The sequence below is a fragment of the Channa argus genome, chromosome 7 (assembly GCF_033026475.1).
Source record: "Channa argus isolate prfri chromosome 7, Channa argus male v1.0, whole genome shotgun sequence".
In the NCBI taxonomy this organism is placed as follows: domain Eukaryota; kingdom Metazoa; phylum Chordata; class Actinopteri; order Anabantiformes; family Channidae; genus Channa; species Channa argus.
Window position 1 is genome coordinate 9721608 of NC_090203.1, and position 17229 is coordinate 9738836.

At 40.6% G+C, this 17229-nt stretch overlaps 1 protein-coding gene across 1 annotated transcript in view; it reads right to left on the reverse strand.

The window, feature by feature from the left end:
* Positions 1–1335: 1335 nt before the first annotated feature.
* Positions 1336–17229, reverse strand: part of si:ch73-22o12.1 (nectin-2) — a 71816-nt gene continuing 55922 nt past the window's right edge. The window contains exons 7-10 of the mRNA XM_067509517.1: positions 3968–4103; positions 3794–3851; positions 3580–3663; positions 1336–3057 (exon numbers count right to left, since the gene is read on the reverse strand). Of these exons, the coding sequence (XP_067365618.1) occupies positions 2827–3057; positions 3580–3663; positions 3794–3851; positions 3968–4103 (509 nt within the window). The 3' untranslated portion in view covers positions 1336–2826. The remainder of the gene's footprint in view (positions 3058–3579; positions 3664–3793; positions 3852–3967; positions 4104–17229) is intronic.

Here is a 17229-nt window from a genome sequence, read left to right on the forward strand (position 1 = left end):
GGTACCGGTTCAATCAGAGAAAGAATTGGGGCAGGTGGAACACAAGGTGACTGGTTCTCGTGACTGGATGCCAGACCAAGCAGGACGGAATTGGGTGGGTGCAAAAAGCCTCCAATCCTTTTGGACATGTCTAATTTACATAGACACACACAAACACTCCGCAGGTAGGTGAGAGTCCAGGCCCTCAAGGCCATAAGAAAATATTTTTCAATTTCCTCATTGAATCTTGATGTTTCCTCCTTGTCTGGTTCCTTTTACTGGTGTAACACTCCAATCAATACACCAACCATTAGAGAGTTACAACTGCTGCACAATTCCCAGATCATGCTTATTGATCCACGTCTGTATATTAAGTATCTTATTGTGCATTGCAGAGTAAACATAATGAACACCACTTCTGCAAAACTACAGCAACTCATTACAACTCATCACAGAGAAGTCATCCTTTTTTAAGTCAGAGCTTTAGAGTTGGTTTAAGGAGAGTAAGCGGACCTTGATGATAAATCTTGAATGGCCTTACAGCTGCAAAATACATTCGGCCTGTAAAAAAACTAAATTTTCAGTACCAGTGTACCTACAGACAGAGAGCATACTGCAGAGTCACAGTAGCCTGCTAGTCAGGAACCACCTTCATCTGCAGTGCCACAGGCTAATCTGCACTGGCTGTGGCCCATTTGAGACATTGCTGCACTATTTACCAATAAATATACGTAAGCTGCAAGATGCAAGTGGTTTTATACATGTGAGTCAGTGGTGCACGAAGGTGACGTGTGTGATGCTTGTATTAGGCTTCTACAAAATTGCACACTGTGGCTCTTTTGGTGCAGTTTGAATGCAGGAAATGAATCATGCTGATCTAAAAATGTCTTGTACCAGTAGACTTTTCATGGACTGTTGGAACGATACAGGAGGAAATGCAGCTTAAGATAGAAAGAGATGAGTCAGGCAAGAGCAGAGGAAGCAGAGAACAAGCAAGCCCCTGCCACTGTGCCAGGTGTGCTAAAGCCTCCTGAAAGTTAAGCCATGAAAATCTAAAGGCCCTCAAATGGCCATCTGTGGCTACTGCAGCAGCAAACAGAAAGTGCTATTTTGTGCTGCCATATTCCCCTAGTCAATTATTGATAAATGTGAAAATATTCATTCATAACTACTGCACACTTCCACACCCCTAAATATCCTTATTTTTTTTTAAAAATGCTGGTCAGTGTCTAAACGCTCTGCTGTTCCAATCCCATTTTGAGTCCATACTGCTACCACATGGTGAAATGGTGGAACTACAACAGAGTTAGAGTTATTGCAATGAAAAACAAAAACAAAAATAAAAACACAAGTTAATTGATTTTATCAGGATCAAAAATAAAATGTTTATTAAATTGCTGAAAAATAAAATTTACAAAGATTAAAACAAATCAAACCATAAAATTCAATTACAAGAGAAAATAGATAAATCTTCTTAAAGACCACTTAATAAACATGGGGTTGGCACTACCACACATAATGCCATCTTTGAAACCATGATGGGGAAACATAAACTGCAGATTAAGAATTCCTAAGAAATTTAACCCTATATGATATAATAATAATAATGGACACAAATATCTGTATACAAACAAACTTTTTTTCAACCCCTTTCTGCGCCCCATAAAGAATCATTTAATCCTTCAATGGAGAGATGAATTGCCACAGATTTGAAGAACATAATCCAGATTTATTATAATCCACCTAAGTATGCTGGTAGACAAAATCAATATAAAACAAACAAGAATTTACGGTTCCTTAAAGTAGCAGAAATCTCCTGATATATGGCACAGTGGCTCGTTAATATGGCTTTTATGCAAGACAGTTGATGCAAGTAAAAAAAAAGGCTACATGTCAGAGTTTAATCCCTGGCTATTTCATTTGTTTTCTTCTACCTGAGCTGAGTGTCACTGAATCTTCACAAGAAGGGCACGTGCCAGATGCAGAAAAGCTTTTAAAAAAAAAAACTAGAATCAAAGACAAACATTAACAGAGGGATAGTATTGCTACACTGGTTAACCTCCCTCACTGCAGTTTACGCCCTGATGTCCTCACTGTCTGAGAGTCGCGCCTCTGCCTGCTGCCTGATTAACTGCATCTAATAGCTTCTCCACAGGGAGCCTGTTTTACACCAACTGCACACCAGCTGGGTTTGAAAACCAACAACAGACGACAGATATGACTAGACAGAGGTAACATTTAATACCTACATGTTGTGCTTCTGCTAACCAAACCGTGTCAGGAGCCCTAATGTTTTTGACAGCTCGACACTGAATAATGCAAGGCGATTCAGTGTAGGTACCTGTTTTATGCAACAGGATAATTAAATTGTGTTTGCATCTTGACTATGGTGCAGCAACATTCAACAGTGTAGTCTGTTTGAATCCTAACTCTCTTTGATTTAGCTGCAGTTTGAGAAGAACAAGTTGATTCCTACTGCTTTATGCTATCATTGTGCATATGATGCATTAGCAACACGTTGTATCTTATTGGCTCAAGCTGATCAGGCTTTCAAAGTTCCTTCAAATTCTACATAACTGAACCCAATTATCCCATAGCAAAACTACTGGTACTCTGATCAGATAAATATTCTTAAAAAAGGAAAATCAGAACTTCTTATTTTGTAAAGGGTGCATTTGAAATAGTGAAAATAGTATCAATACCATCAAATGTTCACAACTTATCACTCTTCAATGACTCAATTCATGTCTGTGTTATTTAAACAAAAATGAGCCCAATCATACACCCACACACACACACACACATATTTACACACATTCATGACATCTGCAGCTTCTCACTCTCTTTTCACACAAACACAGGGGGTGACATAAAGCTGTCCCCACGGTGAACATTGGTGCCCTGCTGGTCAGCGGGGCCCAGGTCCTCACTGTCCACGTTGTGTTCATCGGGACCTTGGTAGTCGTTCCCCGTTTGCATGTAGGGAGGCAGAGCCTCATTGTTTTCAGGATCATCCCAGCCAGAGGAGGCAGCAGAGAAATAATGCTCCTTCTCATAATCATCAAAGGCATCAAGGTCCTGCCAGAAATCAGGCAACAGTGAACATGTCATTAGTCATGAAATAACTAAGATAGAGGTAAACAATTATGTTGAGAGCAGGTTAAGTATTACATAACGGTAAGACTCAGACTACTGTAAGGGCAAGAAGCTATCGTCAGAATCTGCTCCCAAGTTTTAAGATGCAATATTAATTACAAAGAAGTGTCAGAGAGAGAAACAAGCTCATCATCTTTGGAAAAAAACAAGACAACCTAACTATTTGGTAAATAATAAATGGTGTAATGAAAAAGACTTGTAAAATCTGTTTTCACTTTGATAGATTCTTGCATCATGCTCAGTGGGTCCCCTTTATTTAAAATACATTTCAAAAATACACTCACACATGTACACACACAAACACACCAAATCAAGACACCAAGCCATTTATTCAAATCTTACAACATTTGTATGCAAAACATATCTAGATCAGCTAACTAGCCATTATCTCATCTATGCTCATACCTGGTGCCTTTGTCACTTCAAACCAACATGTGTCCTTACCGTGACTGGCTCAGCACTCTGAGTACTGTAGTACTGGTTCTGCAGAAGTGTTTCTGTGCCACCCGAGACATGATCGATGTTCACCTGTCGGATATACACACACGAGTCAGTATGTTTTATGAAATCGAATCTGAGGACTTTTTTTTGTGTAATGCAACCTGACATGATTGTGTGGTTAGTGATATTGTTCTTAATACAGGCTTTTTTAACTCACCCTGCTAGCAGAGCTGTTGGTCTTGTCAGGGGGAGGGGGCTTGTACTTAGGTGGACCACTGAAACACAAAAACAAACAGCTGGCTAATAAGACACCAGAAAAAAACAACTCGGCATAAAAACAACAGTGGACAGTGGTTATTAATCTTCATCCATTAGCCACATAGATACTTACTCTCTAGAGAGTTTTTTGTTGGCACATTTGCGGTACAGGGCAATTATCGTTCCAATGATGGCCAAGAATATAAGGACTCCAATGATGCCTCCTACGATGCTGCCTGCAGAAGGACCCTTAGGTGGAAGAGGAGTGACTGGAAAAATGAGGAAATGGGAATTAAAGTGACAACCCATAAGAGATGAAAGGATACACATTTCTCACCAAAATGCAAGGATTGAAGCTTTAGTGTGGCCTTTTGGGAACAGTGCTTCGTCGTTGAGAGTTAAATTAAAATATACATTTAAAAATAATGAAGTTACAGCTAAAATGTGGTCATCTTAGCACAAATACTAAAAACTGGAACATTGCCTCTGTCTCAAAGTAACAAAATCCAACTAGCATCACCTCTACAGTTCACTTGATAACATATTATGTGTTGTTATTTTGGTTCATAAAAATGTGAAGAAACAACAATTTGCCATTTTACAGACTCTTAGGTGCCAGACTATTTTCTGGCAGTGACCAGTAATTTTCTAGACTCTCCCCTGTTGTCTGGCAACACAGAGGCAATAAACAGATACAGTAGGACAGCGATATTGATCTTCTTCAGTTCTCTTTTATAGAAGAAGAATGCTGTGGGAGGTTTTGCATCAGGAAAAGCCAAAGGAGAACACATTCCTAACCATGGTATTTTTAAGACATTAAGTGCACGACTGTAGGTCAGATAATCAGAAGTTACCCGATACTAAAACCCATGACTCAGGGTGCACTTTCTAATGAGGAAGGAGATGAGCATATATTCTGTGTGTGTGTGTGTGTGTGTGTGTGTGTGTGTGTGTCTGTGTGGTACAGATAGGGTTGATTATAGTGTTGAGTCACAAGGGTGATTAAAATGAACCTGAGGAATCATGCAAAGGTTCCACTAATGAACCATGACTACACTGAACATGAACCACGACGACAACCACCAAACACACACACACACACACACACCCCATGTGTTTACCGAAGGTGCAACCCGGCTCATTATGCCCCCGTATTCCCAGGGGATTATGCTAATGAGGGGGCGGTAAAGGGCAGACAGGATCTGAAGCTCATTTCATGAGTACAAACCCTGGTCCCAGTAATTGGAAGGGTCATAATTAAATGTTGTTAGTCCCCTAATTACGATTCTTCTCTAACAATAGAACACTTTGAATATCTCCTGAAATAATTTTCTTTCTTCTACACATACAAGTGTTTTCTAATGATCATATTTTTCCCAACTACTCATTACCATCCACTACATCATCTCTTACTGCTCACTCTACATGTTCTCTCCTTTACAGCAGCTTTGGTTCTTCTCTGTCTTTTATGCTTTTTATTATGCTAATACACTTGCATATTTGGAGGTTTCAGTGTGCCATCTACACAATGGACTTTATAAACATTCATTTTGTGACATCTTGTTGTTATAATTTGGGGCTTTTGTTGAACTTCACTGAATACACTGGAGAGAAAAATAAAACATGGGAATGAGAAAAGATGGGATTTTTTCCTTTAAAATAGATGAGAACATTCAATATCAGAAGCCCAATGTGCACCTTAATTTGCAGAGTCACAACAGAAACTCAGCTTTGCAACTTTTTAAAGATGAAACAAAAGGGCTCCCAGGATATAATAAACAGAAAATCTTCTTTTGATGAGGTGAGCGGAGTTAATTATGTGTTTGCACTAACTGTATTCTGTGTGGAAAAAACAAGTTTTGTGCTGTTTTCTTCTTTTATTCAGAACTTACTTTGCTCTCATTCAAAACCTGCATGTAGTGCCTTTATTGCATCTAACGTAGTTCTGAGGGGCACAGAGGCTTTCATGCTCAGTGTGTGTTTCATTTATTTTTTCTTTTGTGTTTATATTTTATTGTCCAGACTCAAGTTAAGAGTGAATATTTATTTTTTGTGCAGTAAGTTAAGAACTACTGCTGCTCTTCTAGCACAAGAAATTAAGCATTAACTTTTAAAAGAAACAAAATTATTTTGAACAGGCTGTATTTTGTAAATTTACTTTGTTCTACTGCTTATGCAGTGTAGGCGTTTCAGATAATATAACTGCTGTTTCATGAGCATAGATATTTTCTTTATTTTTCAAAAGTTGCGCTGGAATAAAGTGATACACTTCACTAAATTCAATCGACTTTAATTATATTCAACCTTAACCTCCAAAATAGCAAATTCTAATATTTTATTTAGTCATAATATGTTTATTTTTATCAATATCACCAGATAATAGGTTTACAACAGGTCTGTAACAGGTGATGAATAAAAGCCATCATCATATTTTTGTTTCACTTTTTCAAACACAATATTTGAGTTACAAAGGTAAAACTTTGATAAATTTTAAAGCTAACAATGCTAAGCAATTATTTAGAAAGTGCCATTAAAGAGAATGTAACACATTTTACTGTTGCATTGTCAATATCACAATTGGGCCGTAGTGGGTGTGTTTTCCATTAGATTATTTAAATGGATTGAATATATGATTTGCACAGACAAGCGCAGGAGAAGCCCCAATAATCTCAAAAGACTAATACAGACTGGATGCAACTTACAAGCCAACATTCAGGTTTTATTAGAACTGCCGAAACTAAAATGTCATCCTCGGGAATTCACCATCATGTAGTGTGAACCATTAGCCACATGATGGGGCTGTTTCTCTTTGACACCAACGTACTGAACACTGTCATTGTAACCCTGATGCCTGCCTTGTCTTATCAAATGTTTCTCCTTGCTCATTCTAGTACCGTGTCTGGTTATCATGACACTACCACGCTGTCATTATTTTCTGCTTTTTATTTTTATTTTTTTTAACTCTACAGGAAGTGTTCCCCTTTTGCTTTGCCTCATCTCAGAGGAATGACTATCTAACCAATGCCATTTTACTCAGCAGGTTAAAAGCTGTTTCCTCACAGATAACCTCTGTCTGAGGAGACGGAGCTGCAAGAAAAGACGCTTAGTTTAAGGATTGAGGTGAGGTGCTCGTGTGTGAATGACTTGACTCGAGAGTGTGCCCTCTATGGCAGCCCTGGACACTGGGCATCTTGCACTAATGAAATATCCAAGACAGAGACAGAGACAGAGACAGAGAGACAGACAGACAGACAGACAGAGATAGAGAGAGAGAGATTGTGTGTCTGTTGTATGTCTGTTGTGCCTGTTAAAAATTGCTGTATTTCTCTTCCAATGATGAACAACCAGACAAACTCATCCAAACACACATTGATACCATAGACCAATGCAAACCAAAATACACACCAATGTATGCAGACGCAGACACAGACACAAACACAGACACACAGATGCAACATTGTATTAAGGAGCAGTTGGCATCCTGTTTTCTACCTCGTCACTCACTCTGACATATTTACACAGACACACTGGTCTGCAGCGTGCCCTTTGCCCTGCTGCCTTTTCCTTTCCAGGCACACACTGTGTACATGCACAGAGACATTGCTACATGCATATTTCAAAACATAAAAACAGACAAAAACAAGCCCACATAGCAAAGAAATTTTAAGGGAGAGGAGCCTCCCAGGCAGCGAGCATTTCTCCATTTCCAGTGTAATCGTGTGGTGTTTTTTCTTTACTGTGAATGATGAGATGGTCCACAGTTCAAACTCAGCTAAAGGTCAGCACCATTCTTTTGAGCAGATCAATGCAGGGATCATCCACTCAGATACACATCTATGTCTTCCTATATGTGAGCCCTCCATCGCTCAAACTTTGCTGCCTGACCAGACAGCCAACCTTAGACCACCACTCACCCGGGTGGAAACGAGAGAAAAGTGGGTGAATGGAGTAGGAGCGAAGGAAAAGGCGATGACGCTGGATGGTTGACTGAAACTGTATGAAATTACCAGAGAACCACTTCAGCAAGTTGAAAATACCACCGGAAGCTCTTTAGCTTTAGGATGCATGGCTGAATCCAGGCTGCAGCTCTGCAGCAAGTGGCTTGAGTCTTTCAATTTTTACATCTACCCTCCCCATTTCTGTCTCAAATACATTTACAGACAAGAAAAAAAAATCAGAAGATAGCATTACTTAAAAACTTGGTGGTGAAATAAAGACAGAGTACTTGCCAAAAGAGGATTCATTGAGGGACAAGTAAAGGACAGATGACAGAGTCCAAACAGTGGAGTTTGGGAGAAGGTCACTGAGGAGTGAAAAGGGGAGAAGAGAGGACTCAAAGGAAGCAAAGAAGGTGTCATGGCAGGAAGGACTAAGAGAGATGAAGGCTTTAAGAAATTGGCCTCACACAAGTACATAGGGATTTCCCAGCTGCTGCATGTAACTGACTGATCACACACTGAGGGGATGAAGGAGAGAGAGCTGGAACACAAAAATCTCACATCACTCTCTTTTCCCCTCAATCCCTTGTTCTCTTTTCCTGTGTGTTTACGCTTCTCCCTGAAGGGATTAAGGTTAACATGCTGCCCTATCCTCAGCTTCCCAGCACAGGCAGAGCATTTGCTGCATTTATCTCTTCCTCCTCCACTCTCCTCCCATTCATCTCTTCTTCACTCCCATCACCCCTCTTTCCTGTCATCCTGCTCCATCGGCAGCATAATTTGGGATTCGCTTGTTTGGCCCGGTAATACAATAGCACAAATCTGCAGCGTCTCCCTCTGCATCTCTTATCTCCTGTGCCTAACGAGCAGAGATAAGCCTGTTTTTATTACCCTTTATGACCTCCTCAGCAAATACAGGCACCCACATGGTATGTGCACACACCTACACAGGTTTTGATGCACTGAATGCCCACTAACCAACAAAAAAGTTCATACATTCATATGTTTTGCCCTGGCTCTCCTGGCCCTGGTCACTAGACAATCCATGTGTAGCTCATAACCAAAAGTATTCCTAATGGGTTAGCTTGACTTTTTAAAAGGGACAGTTGACCACAATATCCAAAGCCTTGTGGTGTCCTGCTGGCATGAAGGACCGTGTCTTAGACACGTGGCGATGATGATTTTTTTGGTCATCTTGCCCTCTTTTCTTGCCTCACATCTCCAGAGGCACTCCATATTCTTGTTAGTAAAGTAAAAAAATGTATGTTTAATTATAAAAATCCACACTGTTGGAGCTGCGTTCCACCACTAATGCTTGAAGGAGCAAATTTGGTTTACAATTCTCTTAATATTGGGGAGTTTCTCTTTGTTGTTGTTTTAGATGCCAATACATTTTTTTTGTCTCAACAAAATGCCCTTAATGCAGTCTTTAATGGAATGGGACAAACTGGTTTCAGCTACAATTTAAGTGATTTAAACTCAGCTGGGACGCTGAGTTTCTGCCCGGTACAGAAAAACACAAGGCTACAGCAGAGTGCCTGGAGATGAGATTAGGACAGAATGAATTGATGGCCTCTGAAAGAGATTAAGATAAAGTACAGGACATGTAATCTCATTGCTCACTAAGAGAAAAGAGAAATCCTAGCCTTTAGAGTCTGAGGTTAACTTGGTAGAATACACACTCTATCCATCTATTGATTGATTCATTCAGGTGGATCTGAGTGTACCTGTGGTAATACGGTAACCCAATAATCAACAGTGTAGATAACATCCCAGGTTGCAGTGAGGGAATAACCAAAAGAGGTGGAGAAAAGTGAAGAAGTGAATGAAAACTGGCAGATGAAGAGAAAAGAAAGTAAAAAAGTTGTGGCTACACTTAACACACACCTACACAGACAGATTATTCACAATCAATGCAGGTGCTACAGTGCTGAGTGCTGCAGCTACCTCTGGCATTAATGTTATGGCAGTTGAAGTCCTTCTACACCCACAACCTCAATCATCATCACCATGACTGTTGTTTACTACTCGCTGCGCTCATGATGCCATTATAATTCATTTGAGCACAAAACAATTTAGATCAAATTGATTGTACCCATTCGGAAAACACGACTGCCTGAACAGCTACGAGAGGACAGGCTCTTCCGATGTGACTGAAGGAAACACTGTCTGACTTTTTGTGCGTGTCTTTGTCTACTATATATGTGTGTTGTTGCCAGGGGTTTTTGGTTTGGGCAGATCAGTGATGCCGATCATTTCTAATCTACTTTGATTTCAGAGCCCAACCTCGTGCATTTCAACAGTCTGAAGATTAAATTCATGTCACTGACACAGCGACTTGGTGTACACACTGTGAGTATATGCAAGTGTATGTTTTGTACTTTTTGACATTTTAACAAACTGCGTGGTGGTGGTGGTGATGTGAACACTGTATGCTGTGTGTGTGTGTCTGTGATGTTGTGCTTGCTCTCTCTCTCTCTCCTTCTCTCTCTCTTTCTGCCGAGACAGTGTGTTCCCTGCCACAGTGCATCAAAGCACACTCAGTTGCCTTGGGAGAAGGCAGAGACTCTCTACATCTCTCACCCCTCCCTCCTTCTCCATCTCTCTCTCTTTCTAAATTCCTTCACCATTCCCTTCCCTCCATCTCTTTCTCTTTGCTCCTCTCTCTGACAAGGGCACTGTTCGCCTCTCGCTGTCTTCCCTGTCAATATTTACAGTCCACTTTACACTGGCACTGAGGTGGTTGGCTGCAGCCATCAGAGAAAGCAGGGTTGCATTAGCCAAATGTAGCTGTCCACTGTAGACATGAAGGATCTGCTGTACTACAAGCACCGTTTCTCCTTTCTCTCTCAGGGTAGGAGGTAACAGGTAGCGCTGGAAACAGCAAGCAGATACTTCACAGCAGAGTGCTCAACAAGCACAGGTCAAATTGTCATCACATCTATGGGAGCACATGAATTTTCTACCATTTTTAGCACTTTGAAATACCAAACACATTAAACTAATTATGATACACTACATCACTGTCTTAAAGTGATGATGGTAAAATGCTACATGTTGGGTAGGTACACGTGTGGTTTCTTTTCAGATCATATGATATCACACTGAAGATTACCTCTGAGAAAGACATCAAAAAGTTACAATCTGTGATCCTCTAGCAAATCCTCTATGTGTCAGCGCACTGATCGGAAAATATAACTCACAGTGAAGTCACCTTTTAATGTTTTATAACATCAAAAATCATTTGACAAACACAGAATGCTACTTTTATCTAGAGAAACACTTCAGGCAGGGCTGAAAGATGCTGAGAGAAATTACACACTAAGGTGTTTTTCATAATTAATTCAGTCTTAATTCAATCTCAGAAAAAAAGAAAACTACATTTGCCAAAAAAAAAAACAACAACCTGCAAATAGTTAATTAGTTTTAATTTTTGTCACAATCAATTTGGAAATCTCACTTTGTAAAACAATAACACAAAATTATCTTATTGTCATAATATGATGCTACTGAAAGTTAATAAAGAGCCCTGATCCAGTTAAGGAGTACACATTTAAACAAACATAAAAAACACAAATTTGCTTTCATCTGGCCTTATTTCCACACTTATTGCACATGCTTGAAATTCATTTCATTTTCTCATCTAACACTCTGCGAGAAAGCAAATACACGTTTCCAAAAATGTCAGTAAGATGGATAGTGAGAAATAATTCAAAAGGGCCTTTCAGGTGTCATTTATTTTTATTAAATGTGACGCACAAGAAAATGTGTATGTAAATGTGAAAGTAATTACTATGGTAATCTTTCAGATCACACTTACATATTATAAATTAGGTAACTAGCAGCAGTAACATTTTGAAAGCTAACCTAGCTTGGTAAACACTGTAATGTACAGTAAATGCTGCAGTCTGAGAATATCCAGCCACCTTATTTTACCTCACAATTCCTCTAGGCCTCCCATCCATCTTCTTGCCCTGCTTTTTTTGCTTCTCAGCCTGCACCTCCACACCAATCTCTCCTCCTGTACCGGTGTCACTGCAGCCTTGAGGCCAGGCAGTCAGGAGCAGCTGGTGTGTTCACCTGCCCTCCTAACCACTGCCAACCTCTGGCTAGAAGGAACTTTCACCTCATTACCCACCACTCAGCCACAACCTACAACCTCAAATCCAGCTATCTTCTTAGATTTCTTCCCTACAGCTAGGATGCTACAGTGTAATAGCTCCTGTGTACTGCAACCTGTTTGTGTTCCTGCTGTGTGAAAATGCTACATATAATGAGAAGGGGGAATAATGCCTAGGACTTGGCTACTGTGCCCTTTATCACGGTTTCTCTAAAGTGAGCGAAGTCACTTCATTCTTTTCCCTCAACTATGGATGACTCACATGAGAGTGCCCTTCATGTCGCTCTCCTACCCAGTTCCACACCCAGACTGCTAGAGGAAACTAGAGGAAACAATGTACAGAGACAGCATATGTAGAACATAGGAAAGAACACAGAACAGAAGTGGGTGAATAGAAGATTCAAGCTGGAGGGTAAAGGTAGTGAAGTAGACAAAGATGTGTAGGAGGGAAAGAAATGTGGGGCATGCAATAAGCTGTAAATGTTCCACTCTTTCAGCTTGATAACATACAGGTATACTGTAAGACTAATGATCCTCGTGCAGAATTTGTTGTGTTTTTTGTCGGGATAATGATTTTCTTTCATGTGTTGTTTACTGTGTTTGTACCTGCCGCATTGTTGACCGCAAAGCAGGCAGCCTAAAAGAGCCTCACGGGGAGTCCTGAGAGTGCCATAGCTGTAATAGGCCCCATCTCTGCCTCAAACTGCCTCTCATCAGCTTCTGATTAATGACACACAGAGCCATAATAGTCCCGTGCTCTCTCCACATTCATTCACTCTTCTCCCCATCCGATGCCCCTGGAGAGAAACCACAACAATGCGCGCTGTCGAGACACGCAAAAACGACGCTCTTGCTGAACTCACATTCAAACACTCATTAAGAAAGACGTTTCCATCATAGCCAGCCCGTTATGCATTGCCACTGGGAACCAGTGGACAGAAACAACAGAATGCAGACGAGATCAGAAGATGGAGGAGAGCGCATTCAGTGTTCAATTTATCTGAATGGGAATAAAAAAATAGTTTCATTACTATTTAAATGTGGATGATTGGGTGCTTAGGATAGAGTGCAGGTGATTTATACACTGGTAAAGGATGCTACGTATATTCTGGCACACACATTCTCTCTCTCTCTAGATACCAAATCTGTGCTTCTGTATATGAATCTGTGGAAAATACAAACAAACAAAAAAAACAAAAAAAAAACAAACTGCCGCTGGAAAGCAGAGATGTGTATTTGCTTTGATTTTTGCTACTGTTGTGCATGTGTCAGAATTCTCAAAGGTCTTCATCGTGTTTGTTGTACAGTTCTGTCAACAATCCACATCACACACTAGCGCTGCTGTAACTCTCTGCCCAGCATCTTTAAAGTAAAAATACAAACCTAAATGTGAGCATTCATGCTGGCAGGTCCACACACACACACACACACACACACGTGTCAATGAGCCCTCGCACGAGCACAAAAGTACAAGTGCACAGAAATAGTCACATCACAGCTATTTTCTAATAAATGAGGCCTCATTCCTCACACGTCATGGATGAAAGATATCAAAATGCTCTACATACATCACATGACATTACACCAAGTAGCCGTGGTTAAAAACCCTTGCAGCATGAATAATGAATAAATCTACATTCTCATCCTCCACTGTTATTGAATGTTCAGAAGGCAACACCACAGATCTCATTGTTCCAAACTCAAATTGGTTCCAGGCGCAGGTTAGTTATTGAAAATTTTCCTTTATTAACTATTCATTTAAATATTTTGATATTACCAAACCCCTTAATCTTCTCCACAGTTTTGTCTATTCATATTCTCCTGTACTCCCTTTTTCTGTGTGGGGGGTGTCTGCTTATCAGTGTGTGTTTGTGTGTGATTCAGAAAAGCAGTATTTATGTTCAGTGTTTAAGAGTGTGTGGGGTAATCAATAATTCAACTGAATGATGCACTGGAGAAGATTGGAACCCAAATCCAACTCGGTATGAAAGACAACATGACAGGAACTATTTGCTGCTCGACCTGAAGGGGCTCAGTGTGACATCTACCCTGACTGATGTCGAGAGAGCACAAATGTTTGCACACTCTTACATACACACTTAGATGCGCCTGTGAACCCATAAGAGTGACTTCAAATACAGTTAAAAACATGTACACACAGCTACATCAAAGCAGGCACACTAATGAGTTATTGACCAATGAGCCTACACCCACACCTATTGCACATTGCAATGCATCCATTCCACGTCTAATGGACGTGACCAGCGTCCTTGCTGTGATTAAGTACTATGTGCTGTATTGAAAGCGTGTGTGTGCAGGCATGCATGCCTACCTACGAGTGTGTCGGTGTGAGCCGACTGTGTGTACACAAGTCATTATTAGAGGTTTAGTGTGTGCTCAACAGTCAGTCAGGCTCCAGTCAGAGAAGTCAGCTTAAGGGCTCATAGCAGCTCCCCGAGGAGACACTAAATACCATCAGCCGTTTAAATCCATCCATGACCATTTTAAATATGCAGTACACACTCACTCCATTTTTAATAAGGGCTCTGAGCAAGACAGAGGGAGAAAAAAGAAAAGAGAAGAGAAGGAGACAGAAGGAGAAAGAGTGGGCAGACTGAGGAGCAGGAATACGAGGGGAAAGGAGGACAGCAAAGGCTGTTGCATTGATTTCTTGGCAGTTTGGCACTGGCCCTGATTCGCCTGGAAAAGCCACAGATGTGTCAGAGCCAGTTAAGCACGGGAGAGAAGAGGGAGCATGCATGCATCTACCCAGTTCAGCCACATGCATGTACACACACAAACACACACACACAGAGCAGTAGTATGTGTGCAGTCTACGTGCACACACTGCACCATAAGTCTCTGCAAGTTTGTATACATTACAAGGGCACCTGTGTGAAGGCAGCAGGTGAAAGCTGGAGATGATGCAAGGGGTTCTGATGCGTTTCTGAGGAAAACCAGATATTTCTCTCTGAAGGCAGAGTCAAAAACAGATACATCCACACACCTAGATGGGCAGTAAATTTCTCCTAAATCCCTGACTTAACTTTGCTCAAAACCCTTTCTGCGCTACTCAGCTTTCAAAGCACACCTGACTGTGTGCGGGTGCATGTTCAGATCAGTGGAACAGCAGGGAGAAGTCGCATGTACATTTTGATTTGAGGGCGGATGAGACATAATGATCAAAGCCGGGGACTGGGGAGAATCAACTGATCTCACCTCAGAATCCATGAGCAACCAGCACACAGCCTACCTGATTAGCAAGGCATTTCTGGTCTATATCCAGCATGAATAGTGAAGGGAATACTGATATTAAAACCTGAGGCAGAATTGTATCTAGGTCTTCCTAAATATCAAACTGCCACAAACTAACGTCAAGATAAAGGTTTAATTTGCATTGGGGTCACCGTGGCTAATGCCATGAGCTAATAAATGCATCTTTTAAAATATCTGCTAGATCTACTGATATAGAGAATGTCAATAATTATTTTGTTAAAAAATTATCCGTATTTCCAAAGAAGTTCTTAAAAACCACACTTGCCATAATATTTTTATTAAATAATCTACATTTTTGATTGTCAGTCTAGATGACGCCTTGGGCTCTTGAGCTTATCATGCATAGCCCTATTCATTTTGTGTCTTTAATGGTAAACAGAAATTAGGGCCGCTTCTATTAATTGTATTACTGATGAATCTGCCCCTTAATTTCTCAATAATGATTAAAAACTGCAGTTTTTTCAGAATAACATCCTTAAACCAGAGACTGTTTATTATCACATTAGATAAAGGAAAGCAAAAGCAAATCCACAAAATTAGGAGACTGGAACTGACTTATATGTATCCTCCTTGTTTAAAAAAAATATTTATTAATATACATTTTCCCCTCTAACCTCATCAAAACTATTTGCTTAATTACCGAAATGTTTCAGCTCTAGTTGGAATCAGTACGAACCACTGATATTATATTACATATTTTGTACATTTTCACTACATTTTTGCTTCTACAGCTTTACTACCTTCAAAGCAACAGCAGACCTATACCTCTATCTTCTATTCATATTTATGAACTAGTTTTTTTACCGTCTCTCAAACTGATGGTGAAAATGACAGGTGCAGGATGCGAATGTGTGGGAAACACAGGTGCAGCCAATTTAACCCCCAGTAAAGCCTGTATGTCATCAGAGTCATTCAGCAGGAATGATGTCACTCTCAGTATAATGGAACAGTGGTTTGCCTAACACAACTTCCTGCATTGCTCACAAACACATTGCACAGTTCCCCTTGCCTCAGGTGACAGGTGTGTCACAGCAGCTGGGCAGGAAAGCCTGTACGACCAGTTGAGTCTGGTAGCTTGCTGCCTCACTGACCAAGAGGACAAGAAAGCTCACTCAACGTCACGCCGACTGCATTGTGCAAACACAGGTCTTTTCTCTAAGAAAAGGGAAAATGTGTCACTCTCAGTTTACACAGACACACATGTGAAGATGTTCAGACACTCTGGCACCTGAGATGTAGATTAGAAATGGTATGTTTATCAACCTCTGTGCCACAGATGAAACCCGTCCTGAGACCTGCATTTATTCGGCTGTCAGTAAGGACAAGACAATAGGACAGTCACACTTTCTTTGACATGCCACTCTGGAATGTTAATCACCACAGAAACCCATTATCTGCACATCCTCTCGACTCCTCCCTTCATTTGTCTTCATCTCCTTTTAAAACCTGACAAACTCATTGGTTATTACTAGAAAGTACCATTGTTTCATTGAGTGCACATGTAGAGGGAGACAGAGACATGAGGCAGAGGAGATAAGAGGAGAGGCAGCAGAGAGGGGAGGCCTGCCTGGCTGCTGACATAAATTGGGGATCATAAAAAGTGTCGTCCCAGAATTAATCTGCGAAGAATGAATAGAGTGAAGTACTACAGGGAGATGTGTGTGTGTGTGTGTGTGTGTGTGTGTGTGTGTGTGTGTGTGTGTGTGTGTGTGTGTGTGTGTGCAGATGAGCAGCATAATGAACACACCAGAATGGAGAGAAACATGAAACACTCAGTTTTCAACTGTATTCATAAAGTTTGATGATCCAGGCTCTTTAGAATGTATGTGGACGTTTAGTTTTATTAGCGAGTGTGTATATAAAGTAGAGCTATTGTGTATAGGCTGTGTGTGTTTGTGTGCAGGAATCTTTTTTGTGTCCGTGCCTCAGCTGTGACATGCTCCTTGCATCTCTCTCTGCTGCAGCGCCTGCAGAAAGTGCCACATACATTAAAAGTTTTATGCATAAGGCTGAATGTCAACACCGATGCATAATTTTGGGGGTAAAATGCTAAATGTCACC